This window comes from Protopterus annectens, chromosome 1.part2 (genome assembly GCF_019279795.1).
Source record: "Protopterus annectens isolate FY-2018-M chromosome 1.part2, PAN1.0, whole genome shotgun sequence".
In the NCBI taxonomy this organism is placed as follows: Eukaryota; Metazoa; Chordata; order Ceratodontiformes; family Protopteridae; genus Protopterus; species Protopterus annectens.
Genome location: NC_056727.1, coordinates 540,689,169 through 540,711,263, shown reverse-complemented (window position 1 = coordinate 540,711,263; position 22,095 = coordinate 540,689,169). Strand labels below are relative to the sequence as shown.

The window sequence follows — 22,095 nt, the reverse complement described above, 5'->3', positions numbered from 1 at the left end:
TTTTAAGTTGGTCAGTGTAGCTTAAGAAAGACAGGTACATGATTGTCTTGGTGGGAAATGCTATGGTCTGTCAAGCCTCTTAAAAAGTGCTATACTCAAATTACTGGACTGATGAGGGAAGAGTAGAGGGCATGATAATTTCTTTTGATCTCAAAGACATAACTCTAGTGATCAGTTTAGCTAGACAAAAGGAATTCCAAGCCACAGTGGATATATTGTAAAAGTGACCAGATCACTAATGACTAATTCAGTTTTCAGAAGGGTGTCACCTATGTGGTAGGCACATTGGTGTCCAGGTTTACCAAAGGACACAATGCTGCCTTTCTTGTCATTTAGTTTAAGGCTGTGGTCCAGGAACCACTTGTTGGTGTTTATTAGGCATTTATGGAAAATCTAAAAGTCGGGTGGTCAGCCATAGGCTCTTTTTGTCAGCTTTGACATCAGAGAAGTAAATATCAGAGAGTACTGGTGCTATTACCATTCCCTGGTGGACACCACTGGTAATGACTCTTTTTGATGAAAAAATGCCCGAAAGAATAATAGACTGGATTTTTTTCTAATTAAGCCAGTTTGATATCCAGTAGGTATCATAGGGGTTTACATCATAATTCTCAGTTGTACAGATTTTCGCCAGGCAGCTTGGCACATTATCAGGACCTATAGGGATACTGTTTTTACTCTTGGAGAAAGCACTTAGGAAGTGATTAAAGAAGAGGTGGTATGGATATCCTAGTATTCTCGGGATGTTAAGGGGAGATAGGAGCTTAGTTTATTTATTGACATTTGATTACTGGGAAAGTCCGACTAGGTAGAAGCCAATTTTCAGTGGATGCCCAGAGGGGATAGCTGCAAATTATTACAAAATATTTTACGAACAATAATTTTTATAATCTTCAGTAATAAAACAAAAACATCTGCATTTTAAATAATTATAACAAATCAGATATAATATACAAATATTGGTTAAGAATCAAGACAAGGTATACGACAATCATTTAATATGTAGAGAAATTTTAGACAGTTTGTAGAGAAATTAAATGTAAGTTAGTCTATTAGAAATAGGAACTGCACTATGAAGTGAGGGAAAACAAGCTTATGGTATATTTAGAGAGAAGGTCAGGGAAGAAAATGAAATAGCAGTAAGTAATTAAGAGAGGAAGGGAGATTAAGAAGGTATAAGGAATGAAAAGGTACTTGTTCACATTTAGGGATGTAGTTTATACTGGTTTTGAGCAAGAACAGAGCTAGATTTTAGCTAGAAAATCTTTCAGAGTGTTTTTGAAAGATGGGAGGGAGGGTATAGACCTGATGGATACAAGTAAGAAGTTCCAGGCCTTAGCAATCTTGCAGGAGTACAGATAAAGCCCCGCAGATCTTTTAGGTTTGTAGACGGACAGGAGTTTTTGGTCACTAGATCACAGTGACTGACTGGGAACATTGTTGTGTAAAATGTTTTTTTTTTGTGCTGGACAGGCAGATGAATTAAGTTGTGTACATGTTAGTTGATGTGGCAGTTTTTATCAATTAGGCCTTTTCAGTGCTATACAGTGATGGGTTCTGAAATCGGTATGTGTTGCAAGTTTGGCAACTTTGTTATAGTATTGTTCAAGTTTTAACTTTTGTGAAGACTGGAAGTGAGTAAGGATGGGAGTGCTATAAAGAAGAGTTAAGAGGAGATAAGTAGTGGCAAGTGTAATTTTAATTGCATTGGTGAGAAAGTCTTTGGCTCTGTAAAGCATCCCTAGTTTTTGATGAGTTTTTCTTATGCAATTTTTATATATGCAGGTCAAATGTAAGATTATCATCCACTAACAACCGTAATAAATGAAAGTAAATATGCGAAAAATAATGGCGTGGCTATGGGCACTGGTTGTGCCAATAGCTACGCCAATCTGGTTATGGCTTCTTGGGAGAATAAATCCTTGTTTACTTTGGCCTCTTTTAAAGAACATGTCTTGTTTTATAGGAGATTCGTGGACGATTTGTTTTTTCTTTGGCAAGACAGTATCCATGAATTACTTATTTTTGGTGAAGAAATGAATAATTTGACTTCTTTTTTGAGCTTTACTATGAGCTACTCTATACATAATATTTCTTTTTTAGATGTAAATATTTGGCGACTCCCAAATGGTGGTTTTAATACAGGAGTCCATCGAAAAGCATGTCACAAAAATAATCTGCTTTGTAGAACCAGTATGCACCCCCCCACATTTTTAATAATGTGTTAAAAGGACAAGGCATTAGGGTGTCAAGGCTGAATCCATGTCATGTTGAATTTGATAACGAAATTAATATTTTAAGTGAAAGGTTCTTAGAAAGACAGTACCATCCTAAAGAAATTGATAAAATGTTCAATATTGTTCAAGATCTAAGACAAGACTGTGCATGCCCAATCTTTTCTGATATGGGCTTGCAGAGGTACAGAAATGCCGTTAATCTACCATCATCCACCAACACCAACACATTAAGATATACTACTTACTACACTCAGGACACTCGATTTATAAAGGATATCATAGGTAAATACTGGGATTTATTGAAATTAGATCCTGAGGTCAGCAAGTTTGTAGGAATGCAACCACAATTTGCTTATAAAAATCAGAAAAATTTGCATCGTCTATTATGTGGTCTGCATTTTGATTCGAGTATAGATATATTGGGCGAAATAGGTACCTACCCATGTAACCAATGCAATTACTGTGGTCATATTAAAGAACATAAATACATTTATACATCCAACAACAGGCCATTTATTTATTATCAAGGCTCAAGCCACATGTAGTACCAGACATGTGGTTTATATAGCAAACTGCACATTATGCCATTCATTCTACATTGGCAAAATGGATAGACAACTGAAAGAGAGAATTAGGGAACACTTATACCAAATACGTATTCAGTCTAACATTAATGCTCTGTCTAAACATGTGCTACAGTTTGATAATACCCATACTTTTTTATTTTCAATATTGCAGGTTATTAAGCCCAATGAGAGGGGAGGTGATATTAAAAATCGAACGGAACAAGCAGAAGCATCATGGATTATTAGGACTCAGGCACATTGTTACCCTGGATTAAATGACAGGGTACCATTAAAGCCCACACTTAAAAAAACAGAAGACGTAAATATAACAAATAGATTTTGAAAATATTGATTTTAGAATTTAATTATTGGCTATTTATTATTAGAATTTTAAATAATCACATGAACTAGATTATATTTGTCTATGTATTAAATGTCAAAAATCTTTTTCACAGTAGCGTGTACATATTTTGATTTTTAACTAGATACCTTATAAGTGTCTCTTCAAAATATAAATGAAGTAATTATTAGTTTTAATTGTTAGGTAGTTCAGTGAATGTTTTTAATGTACCAATGCCATATTTACTATTCTACAACATTTTGGATTTTTAAGTTAAAGTGATGTTATCTGTCATGCAGTGTGTATATACATATATTCCATTTCAACACACCTTTAAATATGTCTCCTATATATGGTCAGAAATGTTGAAATAGATGCTTAGTTGAATTACTTGTACTGAAATTTGGGCATTTTTGTACGTGGCAATTGTTGAATTGTTTGCCATGAAATATAGGCTTTTGTGAATAAACTAACCTAGATACGAGATGGGAGTATTCTTGGATTAATTGCCTCAATTTTAATTAGAATATTGGTTAATTGTTTAATATAACACGAAAGTATAAATGTCTTTGCTCCAGTTGATTCAGTATAGGTTTGAAAAAGCTACTAGCGAAAGCGCTCACCTTCTGTTCTGTGGAATAAATTCTTCGATTTATTACTTCCTGGTTTGTGGACTTATCTGATATGAGCAAATCTGATGTTTTTTAAACTGAACCTTTGGAATACGTATATATTTGTGCTCCATGGACTGATTCATATGATACTTTTTAGCGTTTCATAGTATGGTCTGAAATAGACGTGAACAGTTTTTCTTTTTTACTGAATGGTCTGAATAGACACAAACTGAATTTCATCTCTACATCTGCATGGTGTGTTGGCGAGCAGTTGCTATTATTATTACTACCCTAACAACCCTAATAGTTTGCTATGAGAAGTGACTTCAATGATTATATTATCGAGAGAGAGGGCTTTAAATCTTATTTCTTCAAGAGAGAGGGATTTTGGAATAAAACGTAGTAGTTTGGTCTTTTTTGTGTTGAGCATGAGTTGTGAGTTACAAAGCCATATTTCAGTATCTGTTAAAGATTCCTGAGTAATTTTTTGGAAGTGTACCATGTTGTCAGAGGTGCAAATGAGAGTGGAATCATCTGTGTATTGTATTAGGATGACCTGTTGAGTAGAAGTATAGAGGCTGTTTGTGACAATGTTAAAGAAGAGATGACCAAGGATAGAGCCTTGTGGTACACCGGTGGTGACTAGGAGGTAATGAGAGAGCATGGAATGCCATTTTATTGTCTGATACCTATTGGACTGGTAGTTTTTGAACCACAGAAGGGTGGGCTGAGACAGATCTAGTGAGGACATTTGAAGTAGACGTTTTCTGTGACAAACTGTGTCATTATCTCTAACTTTATTGACAGTATCTCAATAGCTTAGAAGGGCAGTGCTAACACTAGGGGAAGGACGGAAGCCATGTTGTGTAGGGGATAGGAGTTTGTCCTGCAAGAGATAGTCTAGCAAGTGTTTTGAATACATTTTTCAAGTATTTTGGTGAGGGAAGATAAGATTGCTATAGGTGTAAAGTTATTAATGTCTGTCAAATTTCCTCCTTTGTGCACAGGGATAATGTGTGACTTTTTCAGAGAGAGGGAACATGGGATTACAGTGCTGACCTATTCATAAGGATTGAGACAGGATAGGCAATGCCATTGACTGCTATTTTTAGGACCTCACTTGGAAGGTCTTCAACTGAAGAAGAGCACAGTTTGAGTTTGTTTAAGAGTAGTTTTATATAGATTGTGGACACAGGTTTGTAAGTGAAAGTGGATGTGGTAATATGTGGCAGTTGGGTGGGGTTGGGATCAAATGTTGTGGTATCCTTGGTTAGAGATACTATACTACCTACAAAATAAGAGTTGAACTGTATTACAATTTCAAGTGGTGAGTTATCAGGAAAAGGTTTGGATTGAATGTTTGGTCAGGTTTTAATATTTCTTTAATGGATGTACAACATTTTAGAGTTGTGTTTAGTATTATTCTGAGAGTTATTATAGTATAGCTTTTTTCTCTTCATTTATTTGCTTTCTAGTATGATCGTGAAGTTGTCAATGTACAGTTAAAAGCAGTTTATAGCCAGAACAAAGCACTTAAGAAAGAGATGCAAGTAAAACAGGTTGTATGTCATTTTCTAAGACTAAATAACTGGCATATGCAGTATAGTCTACTGGTCATGCAAAAGGGGACAGTGGCCAACTTAGTTAGAGGTCCTTAGAGTGCACAGACTATTTCACAGAGACTTTCAGTTACAGAGCAGGCATGTATTTAACTGATTATATTTCATAGACAGCAAGGTTCTTCATGATAAATATGCTTACATTAAACACTGAAAAAATTTTCAGTAAGCTTGTAAGTGTAGGTCTTCTGGCAGAGTTCCTGCAGTACCAGTTCAGATGTAGTGATCACAGGCTATTAAACACTGACAAAATAAAATTCTTAGCAAACTTGTAGGTGTAAGGCCTGTGGAAGAGCTCCTGCAATACTGAGATCAGATGTAGTGGCCACAGGCAATTAAACACCAACAAATTTTTCAGTAAACTTGTAGGTGTAATATTGAAGTCAGATGTAGTGACTGCAGGCTATTATATATTGACAAAATTCTTAGTAAACTTGCAGGTATAGAGCCTTGTGGCAGAGCTCCTGCAATATTAAGGTCAGATGTAGTGACCACAGACTATTAAACACTGACAAAATTCTCAGTAAACTTTGTGACCATAGGTATCCTTTTAAGAGGCTTATAGTAACTGACTGGTGGCAGTGAATCTACCTTATAGTCTGGGCAAAGCTGGTAGAGTGGTTAATCTGTGCCAGCCTTTCCCAGGTGTGTGTGTGTGAAAATTAAGTCTGAAAGAGTGTGTGCGTGTGTGTGTGTGTGCGTGTGTGTGTCAGCTTTTTGGGGGCAGGGACACAAAGCACTAGTTTCACAGTGCCAGTGGGAAGCCTTACTGGGGGACCTGGGGAGAGGCAGATAGAGACACCCAGACCCCAGGCTGAGTGTGTGCCCTGTGTGCTCTTAAGGGGAATTATGCTTGATGCAATGAGGTCTGTATCTGGAAATACTGAGTGTCTCCATTTGTATTCCAAGTGTATGTCCCTCTCCAGTGTCAGTGGTGAGGATTTGGGCTCCTTGATTACTGACCTAGAGAGGGGTTGTCACAGACTTGTAGGTATAGGTCCTTGTGGCAGAGCCCCTGCAATATTGAGGTTAGATATAGTGACTGCAGGCTATTAAGCAGTGACAAATTCTCAGTACAGTTGTAGTTGTAGGGCTTTATGGCAGGCTCTGCTCTATGAAGGAAGATACTGACTGGGTGTAAGAGGAGATAACACAGAAATTAATTTGTTGGCTATGTCCTCAGGGGATGGGTAAGTATTGTTTTTATGTATTAGCTCTGTGCATTTCTGGACATTACATCTAAGGTTTCTATCACAGATATATCATATGTGGAAATGTTCCATTCATGCTTGCTTTTGGATGATTTGAATTTGCTTCTGAGTTCTTTGTTTATGTTTCTAAGTTTTCCTCTGGATGATTGATTAATAAGTTTGCTCTTATGAGCTATGAGTTTTTTCCTTTTGTTGTGTTTTTGTTTACATTATAGTCTTGCCACTAAGCTTTATTGCTGAACTTGACATTGTATTTTTGTCTTATGGGGACCAATATCTCAGTTCATGCTTTAAGACGGGCACAGAAAATATCTGCAAATGTGACAGCATGTAAGATTGGGTCATTGAGGTGAGGAGTGTGCTTATATTTCATCTCGTCAAGATCTAGCCACCCAGCAGTGTGAACCTTTACTCTAGATGATTGTCACTGTTGAAGTGAAACCCTGATTGTGGATGGATGGAAGCATGGATGGATTAGTTAGCTGGAATAAGTGAAGTCTTAGATTAGTCTCTAAAGACAGAATGGTTTTGTGATAAATTAGTTTTTAGATTGGTTAGTTATTAGATTTTAGACCTATAGCTATCATCTCCCCTCTCTCTAAAGTGTAGGAAAATGTATACATAAACAAGTTATGCAATATCTAGTACAGGAAAATCTGCTTACACCCACTCAACATGGCTTCAGACCTAAACATAGCACTACTACAGCTCTATTATCCTTCCTTAATACAGTTTTTCTAGCCAGAGATAACCACAGACATATCTCTTGCCTATTCTTAGACCTCTCAAAAGCTTTCGACACCATCCCTCACTCACTTCTGCTGCATAAAGTGCATAACATTAACTTCTCCTCTGGTAATGTTACATGGTTCTCCAGCTACATCACTGGCAGATCACAATCAGTGACATAGCACTCTGCAGTCTCCCTTCCACTCCCTATAAAAATGGGTGTTCCTCAAGGATCTATTCTTGGACCATTAGTTTTTAATATCTTTACTAATCAGCTCTATTCTTCTTGTCCTCAGTCATCCTTAGTTCAATATGCAGATGACTCTATAGTCATCACCATTGTCAACTCTCCCTCTGAGCTCTTCTCATCTAGTCAAGACATCTTCAACTCAGTCAAAACCTGTCTCTCCAATAACCAGCTCATCCTTAATCCTAAAACAACTAAGCTGTTACTTTTCCTCCCCCAAAAATATTAACAATATTAAATCCTCCTTTTCCATACTGTCCCTCAATAATACTCCCATCAAGGTAGAATCCAGCACTAAACTCTTAGGTGTCACCATCAACAATCAATTTAAATTTGACTTACTTGTTAATAATTGCATCAAGAAGACTTATCAGAAAGGACTCCTTTACCAAAACAAGAAATTTCTCACCACTGAAGCCAAGGTTACTCTCTCTCTCTCATGGTTATCTTCTATCCATTCTAATTTATAGCTCTCAGATTCTCCCAAATTCTAAAGGAAGTATAATGTTAACTGGTGACTTTAATTGTATTACGAATGATTATGATACTAGCACGATAAATAAGCATAGGAAACCAGCGCCATTTAAAGCACTAATGGACTTCATAGATATGTTTAATATTAAGGCCATAAATTAATTTTCAGAGGCAAATTTATTATTTTTTAGACATTTTTTTGCATCAACATGGTACTCAATCTAGAACAGATAAGGTATATATTTCAGTGATATAATAGCGAAATCAGATAAAGTTAAAGTTGTCATATGTCCATTATCTGATCATAATGCAATTACATTTGAATTGAAAATGAATGTCAAAAAAGTACTTATACTAGTAGAACTCCATCACATGTAACTAACCTGGAAGATTTTTAAGGAATTGTATAACAAAGAAATTCAATCCTTTATAAATGTAAATTTAATCAAAGATTTATCTGAGATTTATATGTGGAATTCTTTAAAATAATACCTATATGGTAAAATTCTATCTTATTGTATCAGTAAAAAATGGGATAAAGAATTATTAGACTTACAAATGAAAGCTGATAATCTTAAACTGGATATTCAAAAAGGTAATACAAATTCAGTAAAAGAACTTGATGAGAAAAAAATATTTAGAGATATTACATCATAAAACTATGATTAATTTAGAGAAGATTAAAATGCGTCCGTATTCTATGAATCCTTAAAATCAATGTAGATTAGCAAATAGAATGAAAAAGATTATTAAATCTAATCAAATAAAAGAAGTTTTTATTTCTGGAACTAAAAAATGTTTCAGATTTAGAAGATATTTTAGAGTAATTTAAAATACACTTTCATTCAATTAATTTGTATAACCCAGTAATAAAACCACAAAGTATAATACAATTGTTTTTATGAAACTTATAAAAAACACTAATAGAAGATCAGATAAAATTAATAGATATGCCTCTTTTAATGTCTTAACTTATAAATTAAAATTAAACAAAGCTCCTGGAATTGATGGTTATTCCCGAGATATATAAATTATTACCTAAGTAAGCTCTAGCAATATTGTTATGAATGTTTAAATTAGTTAACGAAGCTAAAAATATCCCCATCATGTAAATATACACTAATTTCTCCAATTTGAAAGTGGGATAAAGTTGGAAAACAATGTTCATCTTATAGACCAATATAGGTTCATAGGATGATACTAGGCTATGGCCCGGAGGACCTTATAAATCTAGTGATACTGTTTCCCATCCCATCCTCCTAAACAAACTTTCCAACCTACGACACTTTACATCCACTAACTCCTGGTTTAACAGCTACCTCTCAAATGGATATCACTCCGTCAGATGGTAATCATCCTTCTTCCCTTTCCATCTTGTTAAGACCGGGGTTCCCCAGGGTTCTATCCTGGGCCTCCTACTTTTTAATATATCTCCAAATAACCTCCATGTCTCCTGTCTGCGCTCTACCTTAATACAGTACACAGACGATTCCAGAACTATTAATATCTCCAACAATATACAAAATCTCCACACTGTCACTCAACAATCTCTGCACCTAGTAGAACAATGGCTAACTGAAAACAACCTGCTTTTCAACCCCAAAAAGACCAAGCTTCTCCTTTTCCATCCAAAAGTCCTCAATCCAGCTAAAGGCAACTTCACCATCTCATCCTTACATAATACAATTATCACCACTAATTCAAACACCAAATTGCTTGGCGTTACTATAGACGACCAATTAAAATTCAACCTACATATCTTAAACTGTTTGAAAAAGTCCAGTCAAAAAGTAGATCTTGTATACCACAACAACAAATATATACCTAACAAATCAAGACCTATACTGGCTCAAACATTTATTCTACCATCCCTGCTATTTGCTGCTCCCTTACTTACTAACCTCCAAAATAAGCTCTTAAGAAAACTAGAAACCACCTATAACAAGATAGCCAGATTTGCAGCCAGTAATAGCTACAACTCCCATCACTGTATATTCCTGAAAAGCTTAAGATGGCCTGAGCTCCCGCACATGCTTCAACCAGGGGCGGCTCATTTTTTTTAGAACGTGTACTACTATCTGGGAATCTGACTGCTGTAAAAGGCAGTCCGGATTAAAGAAAATGCATCAGAATGGTGCCCAGACGTCTATGCAGTTTTAACCGCACAGTAATTAGAAGGGGGTTCGGACTGCCACATCGGCAGGCACGTATGTGATGTGGACAGCTGGATTGCTACTGACTGGTTCTCGCTCTCTTCTTAAAAAAGAGCAGAAACCAAATCAGTAGCAGTAGCACAGTAATACTTTACTTGTCTTGGGAGTTAGGAAGAGAGAAGAGGTCGAGGATTGACAGTGGATATCGGCGTTGTCTTTGGTTGGTGAAAGTCTGGAAGAAGATTAAAGAAACAACTTTCGGCTTGCATTTGCAGTCAGAGAGGAAACAAAAAAGAAAGTTGCTTTTCGTGAACTGATTAACTCAGGTAGGTGTCTCACCGTGTTGGACAGACATATTCAGTTCAGTTGAGTTGAGTGGCTGACTGAAATAAATAGTTTAGTTTACTTGATCTTCAGTTCTTACAGTTGAAAAGGTGGTAGAGTTGAGTGTGATGTCTTGCAGTTTGAATTTACAGCTGTTAAATGCTGTTATTTATTATTTTTGCAGAAATATAGGAAGAGTATTTTGTAAGTGTTTGTGTGTGTGTGTGTGTGTGTGTGTGTGTGTGTGTGTGTGTGTGTGTGTGTGTGTGTAGGTGTAGGTGTAGGGGTGTCAGTTGTATCCTTCATATCCGGACTTAATTTAAAGTAGTAATAGTTTGTTTTTTTGAAATGTGCTGTGCGTAATACCCAGGTCAGGTCACCAGACATATCTGTGAGTTCAAAGGAAGTAAATCAGCAAGCATGGTACAGTGACACAGCTAATGACCCCCCCCCCCTTCCTCCCATTCAGTATTGTGTTAACATCTAGTAATGATGCCAGTTTCCTTGCTTAATCATGTAAATAAATACATACATACAATATACGCAAATAAAAGAGAGGAAGAACAGTGTTTCTGCACTGACTTGGGGTTACTGCAGTTAATTGCAGAGAAATATAGCCGTTAGCTACCAGCCCATAAGCCCCAACACCAAAGATACAAAAATTATTTTCTAGGGACAGTTGTTTGATTGCCATATAAGGTTATTTGGAAAGTCAATGTTGTTTACGGTAGTCCCACCCATTAAATCAATGACTGAACATGGGCATTAAAAAGAAATCTAAATGCACCTGTGGTCAAATAATGCATTCATGTAAGTCTTTTCTTTACAGTTGCATTTTAAGCAGGCTCATGTTGACATAAAACAGATTTGTTGTGCCGTTTTACAGTATTCCCATAAGTCTGTATATGCTATGCGTCTTCACACTTTTTAACTAAGGTAATTAATAATAAGCATGTGTTTTAACTGCTGTTTTTGCTGAGACAGGTATTTTGCATTGATGCTAGGGGATGCAGTAATTTGTTTACTGTGCAAAAATGCTAGTTATCCATGGTATAAGCATTCTAAATCATACAGTAATAATTTTAATTTTGTGTTTATAATACATCATTAACAAGCAACTGACACAGTTCTCAGCAATCACTCCCCCTGATTTGCAGGGATGCCCATGCTGTGGCTCTAAAATCAGTGAGTACAGAAAAAAACCAAAACAAAACAGTGGAAATGTGAGTGGAGTGAGAGATGAGGAGCAAAAGTTGGAAAAAGAAGGAAAAGGGGGAATAATTAATAGACGGAGGTAGCAGTAGCATGGCTAATCTGCTATGCTGTGGTTTGCTTTGTGCTTAAGTTATGTATAAAGTATAAGGCAGGTGTTGTATTGTGACCTGGTAGAGGTGTGACATTTGTTTTCATGATGAGACATATGAGCACAGCTAAGCTAACTAACAGTCAGTCGAGTGCTGTTTTAACTTGGGGTTGAACCCTTTTCGGTATGCACTTGCTTTTATGGTTTATTTGACTTCTGTCTTTTATGTATTTCTGATGAAAGCCATTTTCTTTCCAGTATAATTTTTGCTTTTATGGTTTATTTGACTTCTGTCTTTTATCTATTTCTGATGAAAGCCATTTTCTTTCCAGTATAATTTTTGTTGTCTTATAAATTCAGAATGTAAGCTTAGCATAACCACTTTCAAATTAAACTTTTTGTAGTAGGCATGAAGCCATGAACAGATTTGTAACACTTAACTTGGCATAGACGCTGTCCGGTTCGATTCTCAGCTAGAGCATCTTCTGCGTGGAGACATGCGTGAATGGGCGTATCTTCGTTGAAGGTTGTGCATCAGGGCTAGTAACTCGGCACGTAAAAATCAACTACCAATCATTAGCAGGCCGGAGTTCCACTGTGGCGACCCCTAACCGGGAAAAGACGAAAGACACAAACTTGGCATAGACTAATAAATGAGGTTAGGTATACTGTTTGCATGTCTGTAATGCAAATGCATTCAAGAATAACACTGTGAAAGGTGTATTTTATAGGCACAAATACCATAAACACAGAAAAAGATCTATTGCTTGCATTACTTTAAATTTAATTTAGTGTAGTATTAAGAAGTTAGCAGTTACTGTCTATTAGGTGCAGATTAACTATGCTTTTTAACTTGGCATGCTTTATTGGGAGCCCACCCTTTCTTCCAAGAACTCCTGTAGTAATCTAATTTTACATCTGAACTTACAACCTTCCTTCTCCAAAATGAGGAACACTAGCCATCATAATGTGGAACAAATGAGCAAAATGTGGAACACATAGGTTCATAGGTTGATACTAGGCTATCTGCCCTAGGGCATTTATAAGCCTAGCCAGAGTGTGTTTGGCTTTCGCCACCCTTTTAGATTAGTAGAATGTGCCATTGAATAGTAGGTCACAGAAGATAGCCCTTTTATGGTTAGTTTATTGTGCCTCTGTCTAGCAGGGACCCAGAAGAGATCCCAGGGGTAAACTTACGATCTCCCATCCATCCGTTAAGATTTCTCTTGAAGAGGGTCAGTGAGGGGCTCTGCCTAACTTGGACTGGGATTTTGTTCCAGAGTGACGGGAGCCTCTGGGATATGAATCTATCCCTCCAGCATGTCCAATTTATTTCTGTGCTGAGGTTTAAGTCCCTGGAGCATGTAATCTAAGGGATTTGGATTTCCTGAGGTGGAGCATGTCCATTAATTCTGGGTTGGACATGGCTTTATATGTCAGGCACAGATCGCCTCTGAGTAGACATTAAGCAACTGAGTAGAGCTGGAGTTTCTTTAGACGAACTGCATAGGGCATCTGTTTGAGTCCCTTGATCCCCTTGGTGAGGTACTTTTGGGGTCTTTCCAGTTGCTGCAGGTGTCGGGTAAGGTACATCCCAAATGGGGCATTGTATTCAATTATGGGTCTGATGAGTGATGAGTAGAGGGGCACAATGAACTCTCTTGATCTAGATGTGAAACCTTTCGTGATAAGGTGGGCTATATAGAAGGTCTTTCTAACCACTTTGGCAATGTGATTGTCAAAGGAAAGATTACTATCTACTTGGGTCCCCAAATCCCTAATTACTTCTTCCGTACTTAATGGATTACCACCTATGTGGTAATTTGTGCGCACTTTGTTTTTCCCAAAGGGGATGACTATGTATTTTTTGGCGTTTAGCTTTAGGCCATGGCTCTGGCACCAGTTATCCGTCTCTGTGAGACCCTTTTGGAGGATGCTTGTGTCAGCCAGAGAGTTGATTATGGCACCCAGTTTGCAGTCATCTGCGAACTTGGTGAGCCATAGTCCTCCCGTGTTAGCCTGTACCTCAGAGAAATATATACCGAACAAGAGAGGTCCCAGGACTGAGCCTTGTGAGACGCCACTTGTAACTGGTTTAGAGTCTGACATGGCACCTGCAATTCTGACCATGTGGGTTCTATCCCTGAGCCAGTTTGCAACCCATCTTGTGACATAGGGGTTGATATTTAAGCTGGTGAGCTTATTTATGATGCCCGAGTGGGGTATTGTGTCGAAGGCTTTTGTGAGGTCCAGGTAGGCTGTGTGGACTACCTTCCCTTTGTCTATGGCCCTGGTAACTGTTTCAAAGAAGTTGACCAGGTTCAAAAGGCAAGATCTGCCCTTAACAAAGGCGAATTGGGTAGGATCCAGTGTCTGGAGGTTCCCGATGTCTTTGTATATGAGTTCCATGATGATACGCTCCATAGCTTTGCACCAGGCTAGTCAGGCTTATAGGGCGATAGTTTCCGGGGTCCGTTGTGGCACCACCTTTGTGGAGTGGGACCACTGTTGCTGTACGCCATTCCTTGGGTACATATCCTGTAGTAAGGTTGAGATTGAACAGTGACTTTATGTGAGGGTTAAGTTCTTCTTGAAGCTCATCTAAGACGCAGCATGGGACACCGTCCGGTCCCATGGATGCTGTGTTTTTTGCTTTGGAAAGGGCAGCTCTCACCTCTTCATCTGTGATGTCAGGGAGGCTACACTCTGTTGGGATGGACATTTGCTCTTTTGGGGGGGATGGGGGAGAAATTTGCACTGAACCTGTCTGCCAGGATGTTGGCAATGTCTGTGGGTTCAGTGTATTTTTTGTCATTTTGCACTAACTCAGAGCATATCTCGGAGTTGCCACCCAGGTTCCTGACATAGCTAAAGAAGGCTTTGTGATTGTCTTTAGTGTCTTGTGCAATTTTTCTTTCGAAGCTGGCCTTAGATGATTTTATGAGGAATCATAGCTTCTTGCTAGTACTGATCAGAGATGCCTTCTCTTTTTGGGATTTTGCTCTATCATGTAGTAACTTCCTCCTTTTGTTGTATAGCTTATTTCTGGTCGGGGTCCACCAGACAGGTCTCCTGCCTTTGGAGGAGTGAGTCTTGGTTTTATTTGGGATAGCACTATCCATGCATTCCTGTAGGTGTCCATAGAATGCGTTTGTAAAGGATTCTGCAGTTTGAGCCATTTTTTCCACTGGCCCGGGGGCTTTGAAGGATACCACCTCGGTTTTGAGAAGTGTGAAGTTTACTTTTGAGAAGTTCTTCATTGTGGTTACCTTGGCTGGGGGTGGGGACGGGATATGGATGTCCAGTGAGATTCATTTATGGTCTGACCTTACCAATGAGGGTATACCTCTGGTGTGGAACATAGAGTCCCATGTTGGTGATGACCAGGTCCAATATGTTTTCCCCTCTTGTGGGGGTGGTGACCAGTTGTTCCATAGCATTTAAGTTTATAAATTCTAGGAACCGTTGGGCATGGGTGTTGGGACTTGAGTAGTTTTCCCAGTCAATGTTTGGGTAGTTGAAGTCACCCAATATAATGGTGTTTGGAGAGACCTTCATATTCTCCAGTGTTCTCAGGAAAGCCGAGTGGGGTTCCTGAGTTTGGGAGGGTGGTCTGTAGCAGGCTACAAACTGAAAGGCAGTTTTTCTCACTGTTAGTTGCACATGGATGGTCTCCGATGCTTTGTGCAGTGCTACTAACCTGGAGGTGTGGATATCTTTGATGTATATGGACACTCCCCCTCCTTTTGTGGTTTGGTCCGAGTTTTGTGGCCGAAAAGCATGGTATGAAGTATAATCTGGTAGTGCTGGAGTGCTTTCGGGGGCCTTGAACCAGGTTTCTGTTACTGCACAGATATCGATATTCTCCATACTGAGGAGAGCCTCGAGTGCATGCATTTTGAGGTTTAGACTTCTGGCATTGAGCAGCATTACCCTTAGTTTCTTTTTCCTTGTATTGTCTATGGAGGTGGGTTTGTCTTTTGAGCCTTGCCTAAAAAAGGCACTATGGGGGTGGCAAGAGCTTTAGCCAGTATTCGAAAGCCCAGGGGTGACAGGTGCAAGCTGTCCCTAGTGAAGCAACGTGGCTTGTCGAGCATGTCATCTCAGGCTGACAGACACTGGATCCCCTTTGAATGACACCAATACTTTAGCCAATTTTTAAAATTGATCATTTTATCTTTATACTGTGGCATCATTCTTGGTGAGGGTAAGATGCTACTCAAGGTCAGGGTCATACCAGCCTGGGCTACATGATCAGAGAGCTCCTCTGTCTCTTTTCATGTAGTCCAGGGAGGTATGTCTCAGGTCATTCACACCAGCATGGACAATGACGGAGTCATATTTGTACTTGCTTTGGAGTGACCTGAGTGCATGTGTTATGTGGTGGATCCTGGCACCCGACAGACAGCTTACAGTGACCTTCTCCTTGTTCAGCCTGGTGAGTGGGACGTCAGTGTGTCTGACAATAGAGTCACCTATTACAAGTGTATTAGTTGTGTTGTTTAGCCTCAAGGGCTGTGACTGTGTGGCACACTGACTTTGTGAACTATGTGATACGTGGGTATTGTTGTGGGGTAGCAGTTGTTTGGGTGTCTGCTTTGGAGGTTTCTGCTGCTTAGGCAGATTTTTATTTAGAGCCTCTGAGTATGTTTTTGTGTGTTTGTGTTTGGTTTGCTGTTGCTATAGGTCTATGTGAGACTGGATTTGTGGTGTGTGTGGTTACCTTCTCCTCCTGATTGACTGTGCCAGTCATGGGTCGAGAGAGCTCAGTCTCCAGTTTGGCTATATAGTTGCATCTCTCACATATATTTGAGTTTGTTGGGAGGAGGAGAGGGTTGTCTGTGTACATAAGACAGTTGTAACATTGCCTCAAAATTCCCATATTCACCGGCTGGACTGGAGAGTACATACGAAACTGACCTTAGGACATGTCAGGATATTATGATGAAATACTTTTTGACTGATCAAAAAAGGATCAGTAGGGTGTTAAGTGTTTAAAAGAGTATAAGAGGGGTTTAGTGCTTAAGTTTGTTGGTGTTTTGCTTATAAGATTACTTATAAGAGCAAGTGTAAGGCTTTAAAATGAAAATAGAGTGCTTCCTTTGAGATTTAGATCAGTTCCAAGGGAAAAAGTGAAGAGCAGACTCTGTGGTAATAGTTTAAACCTGTTTAAGTGGCGCTGCCTGATGCTGTGCTATGCACAAAATCACGCTAAAGTGGGTTTTTAAGCAGGGGACTTGAAAGAGCTAGGAATTAGCCCAAAACAGCCAATAAACAACACGTTTCTGTGCTGAGATCACTCCTCCAGGGACAGATAGGCTGCTCAAAGCTCCCCACTCCCACTGGTGAACAGAGAAGCTTCCTTCTAGCCAAGTAAGGATATGGGCAACACAGGAACTATTCTAAAGTCCAGAATACAGAAATACCTGTATTAGGGACTATTCTAGCTCAGGAAAGGCAGGAAACAAGGATTTTTTCTGTTTTTTTCTTTTTTTCTAGGCAGATATCAGAAAAAGCACAGTAAATACTTTACACAGGCTAGCACACTTGAGTGAGCAGCCTCAACAGTTAATTCAAACAAAAAGACAATTTCAAGTGCAGGAAATAAATGCAGTAACAAGCTTATTTCAAGCAAAAGAGCAGTTTTAACTCACTTTTCGGCGAGAATAGACAGTCACAAAGGTAAAGGCAGTAAAAAAAGTACTTAAATTAGGTAGCAGTCACTCTTTTTCATCTCTCTGCTGCTAGCACCACTCTGCAGGACCACGAGGAGCTTTGTTGAGTCGGAACAAGTGTAAGAACTGCACCAAAGCGAGTTTTTAAGCAGGGGACTTGAAAGAGCTAGGAATTAGCCCAAAACGGCCAATAAACAACAAGTTTCTGTGCTGAGATCACTCCTCCAGGAACAGATAGGCTGCTCAACACTCCCCACTCCCACTGGTGAACAGAGAAGCTTCCTTCTATCCAAGTAAGGATATGGGCAGCACAGGAAGTATTCTAAAGTCCAGAATACAGCAATACCTGTATTAGGGACTATTCTAGCTCAGGAAAGGTGGGAAACAAGGATATTTTTTGTTTTTTTCTTTTTTTCTAGGCAGATATCAGAAAAAGCACAGTAAATGCATTACACAGGCTAGCACACTTGAGTGAGCAGCCTCAACAGTTAATTCAAACAAAAATACAATTTCAAGTGCAGGTAATAATAAATGCAGTAACAAGCTTATTTCAAGCAAAAGAGCAGTTTTAACTCGCTTTTCGGTGAGAATAGACAGTCGCAAAGGTAAAGGTAGTAAAAGGTACTTAAATCAGGTAGCTGATTACTAATGGCTTACTGACAACTTCAACTAGGAAGGTCATAGGATGGTTAAAATATGCTGGTTTAATTTGTGAAGAGGATCTTTTAATGAATTAATATGATTCATTTCCATTTACCATGTAGTTCACTGTTTTGGTTTAGAAGGCATATCATTACGCTGTAACAACAATTTAAGATATTAAGATAAATAATTTGGCTGTCTCTGCCTTTTTGTGCACTGCTTGCCTGGTTTGATTCAAAGTTTGCTTCTATTTACACACTAATGAACTCCACTGATTGCTGCTGTAAAGATCATTATTTCTTATATAAGTAATAATAATCTTTATAAAAATAGAATAACCAAGTATGCTCACTGTTTTCTTAGAAATGTTATAAAACCTGTTGGTGTGCCTCCTGCTTTCAAGAGGACAAAACAGGTCAGGCACAAGATGAATTTGCAGATGCCCATCCATTTTTCAGTGCCATTTTTGAAAGGTGATAGTGTCCATCTGTTTCACGTGTAAGGGGAAAAGAGATAAATGTTGGATAATAAATCTATCCATTCATTGTGTCTTGTTTAAACACTTATGGAAGTTTAAGTGTTTAGATTTAGTGTTTGCAGACCATGGTATTATGGAGGTGTGATAGTTCCAGAGAGCTGGGTCCATAAGAGAGCCAAATCTAAGATATAGATCATCACATAAGTGATAATATAAAGTATAAATATAGGACTTCACGTCTGTCTTTGTATCCTAGGGTGTTTAGGTTAGTGTAGCTTTTTAGTCAGGAACCACTGGGGTCTTTCTAGCTGGGCTATTTGTCTGACTAGGTACATACTAAAGGGAACATTGTACTCTGTCTAATTAAAGCTGAGTATGCCTTGGGTATTGAAATGCATATGACAGTATTTGTAATAAAGGACAGGATTACATTATTTTGAGAAGCTCATTAAATGTGTTAGAGACTTGCGGTCATCTTTGCAGGCTTTACCTGTAAACTAAACAGAATGCTAATCTATCATGTGTGGTCCATAACCTGTGCAGTAATCCTTTAAGCAATGTTTCTTGAGCTTGTTTATTGTTTGCTTTTCATTTTTTACTTTGATCATGTTTTCCCCATGAATTCCCCATGAAACAAGTAGATAGTTGTTGTCAGGCAGCAGGTCTTTTTTGGATAAGAAACATTTTTACAAGTGGGGGTATCACAGAGATGACTACTTTCAGCATGTTACTTGGTAATTTTATAAAGCTGAATATAAATTATAATTAGACCTGCAGTGCAAGGAGAAGTGGTTTGAGTTGAGTGCTGCTTGTTTTTCTTATACTTGATTTTGACTGGCATTCCAGTAATGTATTTAAAAAGTAATTTATTTGTTCATGCCTCACAACCTTTTTGTCTCCATCTAGATATTAAGTAAGCTGTCATGCAGCCAACGCATTGAAATATATATTTATTTCTTTTACACTTCATTTTGTCTTGATTGGACTTTCATAATGAAGGTTTGGCACCCAGGGCAGTGTATTTAATTAAAGTTACAGTTTTTGTGGTTTTGAGCATAGCCCCTCCCCTCTCTAGTTGGCCACACACCTTCCCATTGACCCCACCCATTCAGCTGTCTCTTGCAGCCCCCCTTTGATTTGAAGTCACCAGCCGCCACTGGCTTCAACTATCACAACTACAAATTGCACACAGCATCCTAAATAACCCCAACTCCTGCCCTGCCTTTACATCCATAATTACACCCTACACACCTATTCGTAACCTCAGAAGCACACTACAAAATCTTCTGCAGGTGACCACTCCAAACAAAAATATTGGAAAAATACTTTAAAGTCATTCAATTGCATACTCATTGAACAAACTTCCATTGTCTCTTCACTCCACTACCAAAAGTGGCAAATTCAAAAAGCAACTAAAAATTAATTTCCATCATGCATGGATCTGTGCTTGTCAGGAAATTCCCTAATGAATTTTTCTTCTTCTCTCAATTAACATATCTGCCTGGTATCTACCTAAACTGTCTACATATATTACTCTCTCAGTATCTATGCTATTAAATGTATATTTGTTGTACTGTGTCATGATGTAACTCTGATTTTTTTTTTATTTTAGGCATTGCTACATTCCTTGTAAATAATGTAATGCTAACCAAATTTCTCAAACATATTGTTACTGCATTCTCAAAATACTGTACTTTTATCTTGTAAATATTCGTACTGTATATTTCTCTTTTTTTTGTACTGTTAAGTATCTTACAACTTGAATTGTAAGGTTTTTCTTATTTTTTAATTACTTTGCTGGAGCTTTTCTCCTTGGGTCTCCACTGAGAAAGGGCTCTCTGGGCCAAGTCGGCCTAACCCAGTTAACAAATGTAAAAAGTAAATAAATAAAAAATAAACTGGATTGGAAGTACTGTGGAGGTGTTGTAGGGTTGTAGAGAGATAGAGTCTGTTAGTATCAGGCTATAACTGTCTACTGCTGTCATATTTACAGATTGCGGGGTTGTAGGGAAGAGGTTGAGAGGGGGAAAAAGAGAAGACTAATGGTAGAGATGGATAGCAGCTGGACTGAGTGTGGTGTGTGTGTGTGTGTGTGTGTGTGTGTGTGTGTGTGTGTGTGTGTGTGTGTGTGTGTGTGTGTGTGTGTGTGTGTTTTAGTTGTAGAGGACCGTAAGGGGATGTCAGTCAGGATTCAAGTAATGTGTCCAGAAAAGGCATTTGCACTTGGTTTGTTGAACTTAATGTGTTTGTTTCAGTTGCTTTATGAATTTGGTGCAAGTGATGGCTGTCCAAACTATTGTATAGAGGGATTCCAGAACTGAGGAACTAAAATAGAAAAGGCATGCTTAGTAGCATGTCATTTATTTCTTGGAATTAGAAGTGAGAGTTTCTCTCATGGGCTGTGCCAGGCTTAGATGAAATGGCACCCTAAGTAACAGGGCTCCATGGTGCCTTGCTGCTCACTGCTCCACAAAGAACCCACACCCCACTGCCTCCACTCCCCCCATCATAGCCTCCTCACATTATCCAGATCACTGATTTCTACTTTCTGTCAATTTGTCTTACTGTTTAGGTTTTTCCTGCATCCTTTCAACATACCCTAACTGGTTGAAATGTTACTGTTATATCTCCTGCAGAAATAAATTAATTAAGCTGGGAGCGTGGGGACCACAACACCACAGAAGCTATGGAGTTTCTGGATGCTTTAAATGACCGAGTGATAGCCTGAACAAAAATCACGACATTGACAATGCAAAGTAATTCACTCTTATTCTTCAGATTTTTTCCTGCATCCTTTTAACACATTCTAAATAGTCAAGAGTGTACTACAACAGCTATGGAATAAATAATAAATTGTAAATAATTATATATAATTAAATTAAGCAAGAAGTCTGGGGCTGTAGGGTCCCAGAAACATTGGGGTATAGATGCTATGAGGTGCATTTTAGAGCTAATATCCAACCAGTGATTGCATGGATGAAAATATGATGTGAAAGAGAAAAGAAATTCAGTAACTGTCTGTAGTTCAGTATTACTCCTCAATTTTGCTTTTTCCTGCATCCTTTCAACAGATTAAGTTGAAGGTATAGAGGCTGCAAGGGCCCCAGAAGCCTGGTGCTATATTTTCTCTGAGATGTATTTTAGAACTGTTTTCAAAACTTTTGATCCAGTGATCACCTGCACAAAAAATGAGCAAAGAAAGAAATTAATTCTTAGTTTTTTCTTTCAAAATATCAGTTCACATTGAAATGATTGTGAGGAGTATGCTTACGAAGATACATGCATCATATCTGGGAATAGTGCCTGCCTCCACATCTCTCAATCTGTAGAAACTGAAAACAGGGACAAAGCCTCTTGAAAAAATGGTAACACCTAAAATCTGGACATCTAAATGGTATAAATTTTTCGCCAATTTTAAAACCCAATAAAGACCCAACTAGATGTACTTCATATCGACCCACCATTTCATAATTAATGTTATTT

At 38.3% G+C, this 22,095-nt stretch overlaps 1 protein-coding gene across 1 annotated transcript in view; it reads left to right on the top strand.

Annotated features, from left to right (window-relative positions):
* Nucleotides 1-22,095, top strand: part of LOC122792381 (zinc finger protein 99-like) — a 369,449-nt gene that overhangs the window by 214,398 nt on the left and 132,956 nt on the right. Inside the window, 2 exon segments of the mRNA XM_044060167.1 lie at nucleotides 2,976-3,122; nucleotides 5,233-5,307. Of these exon segments, the coding sequence (XP_043916102.1) occupies nucleotides 2,976-3,122; nucleotides 5,233-5,307 (222 nt within the window).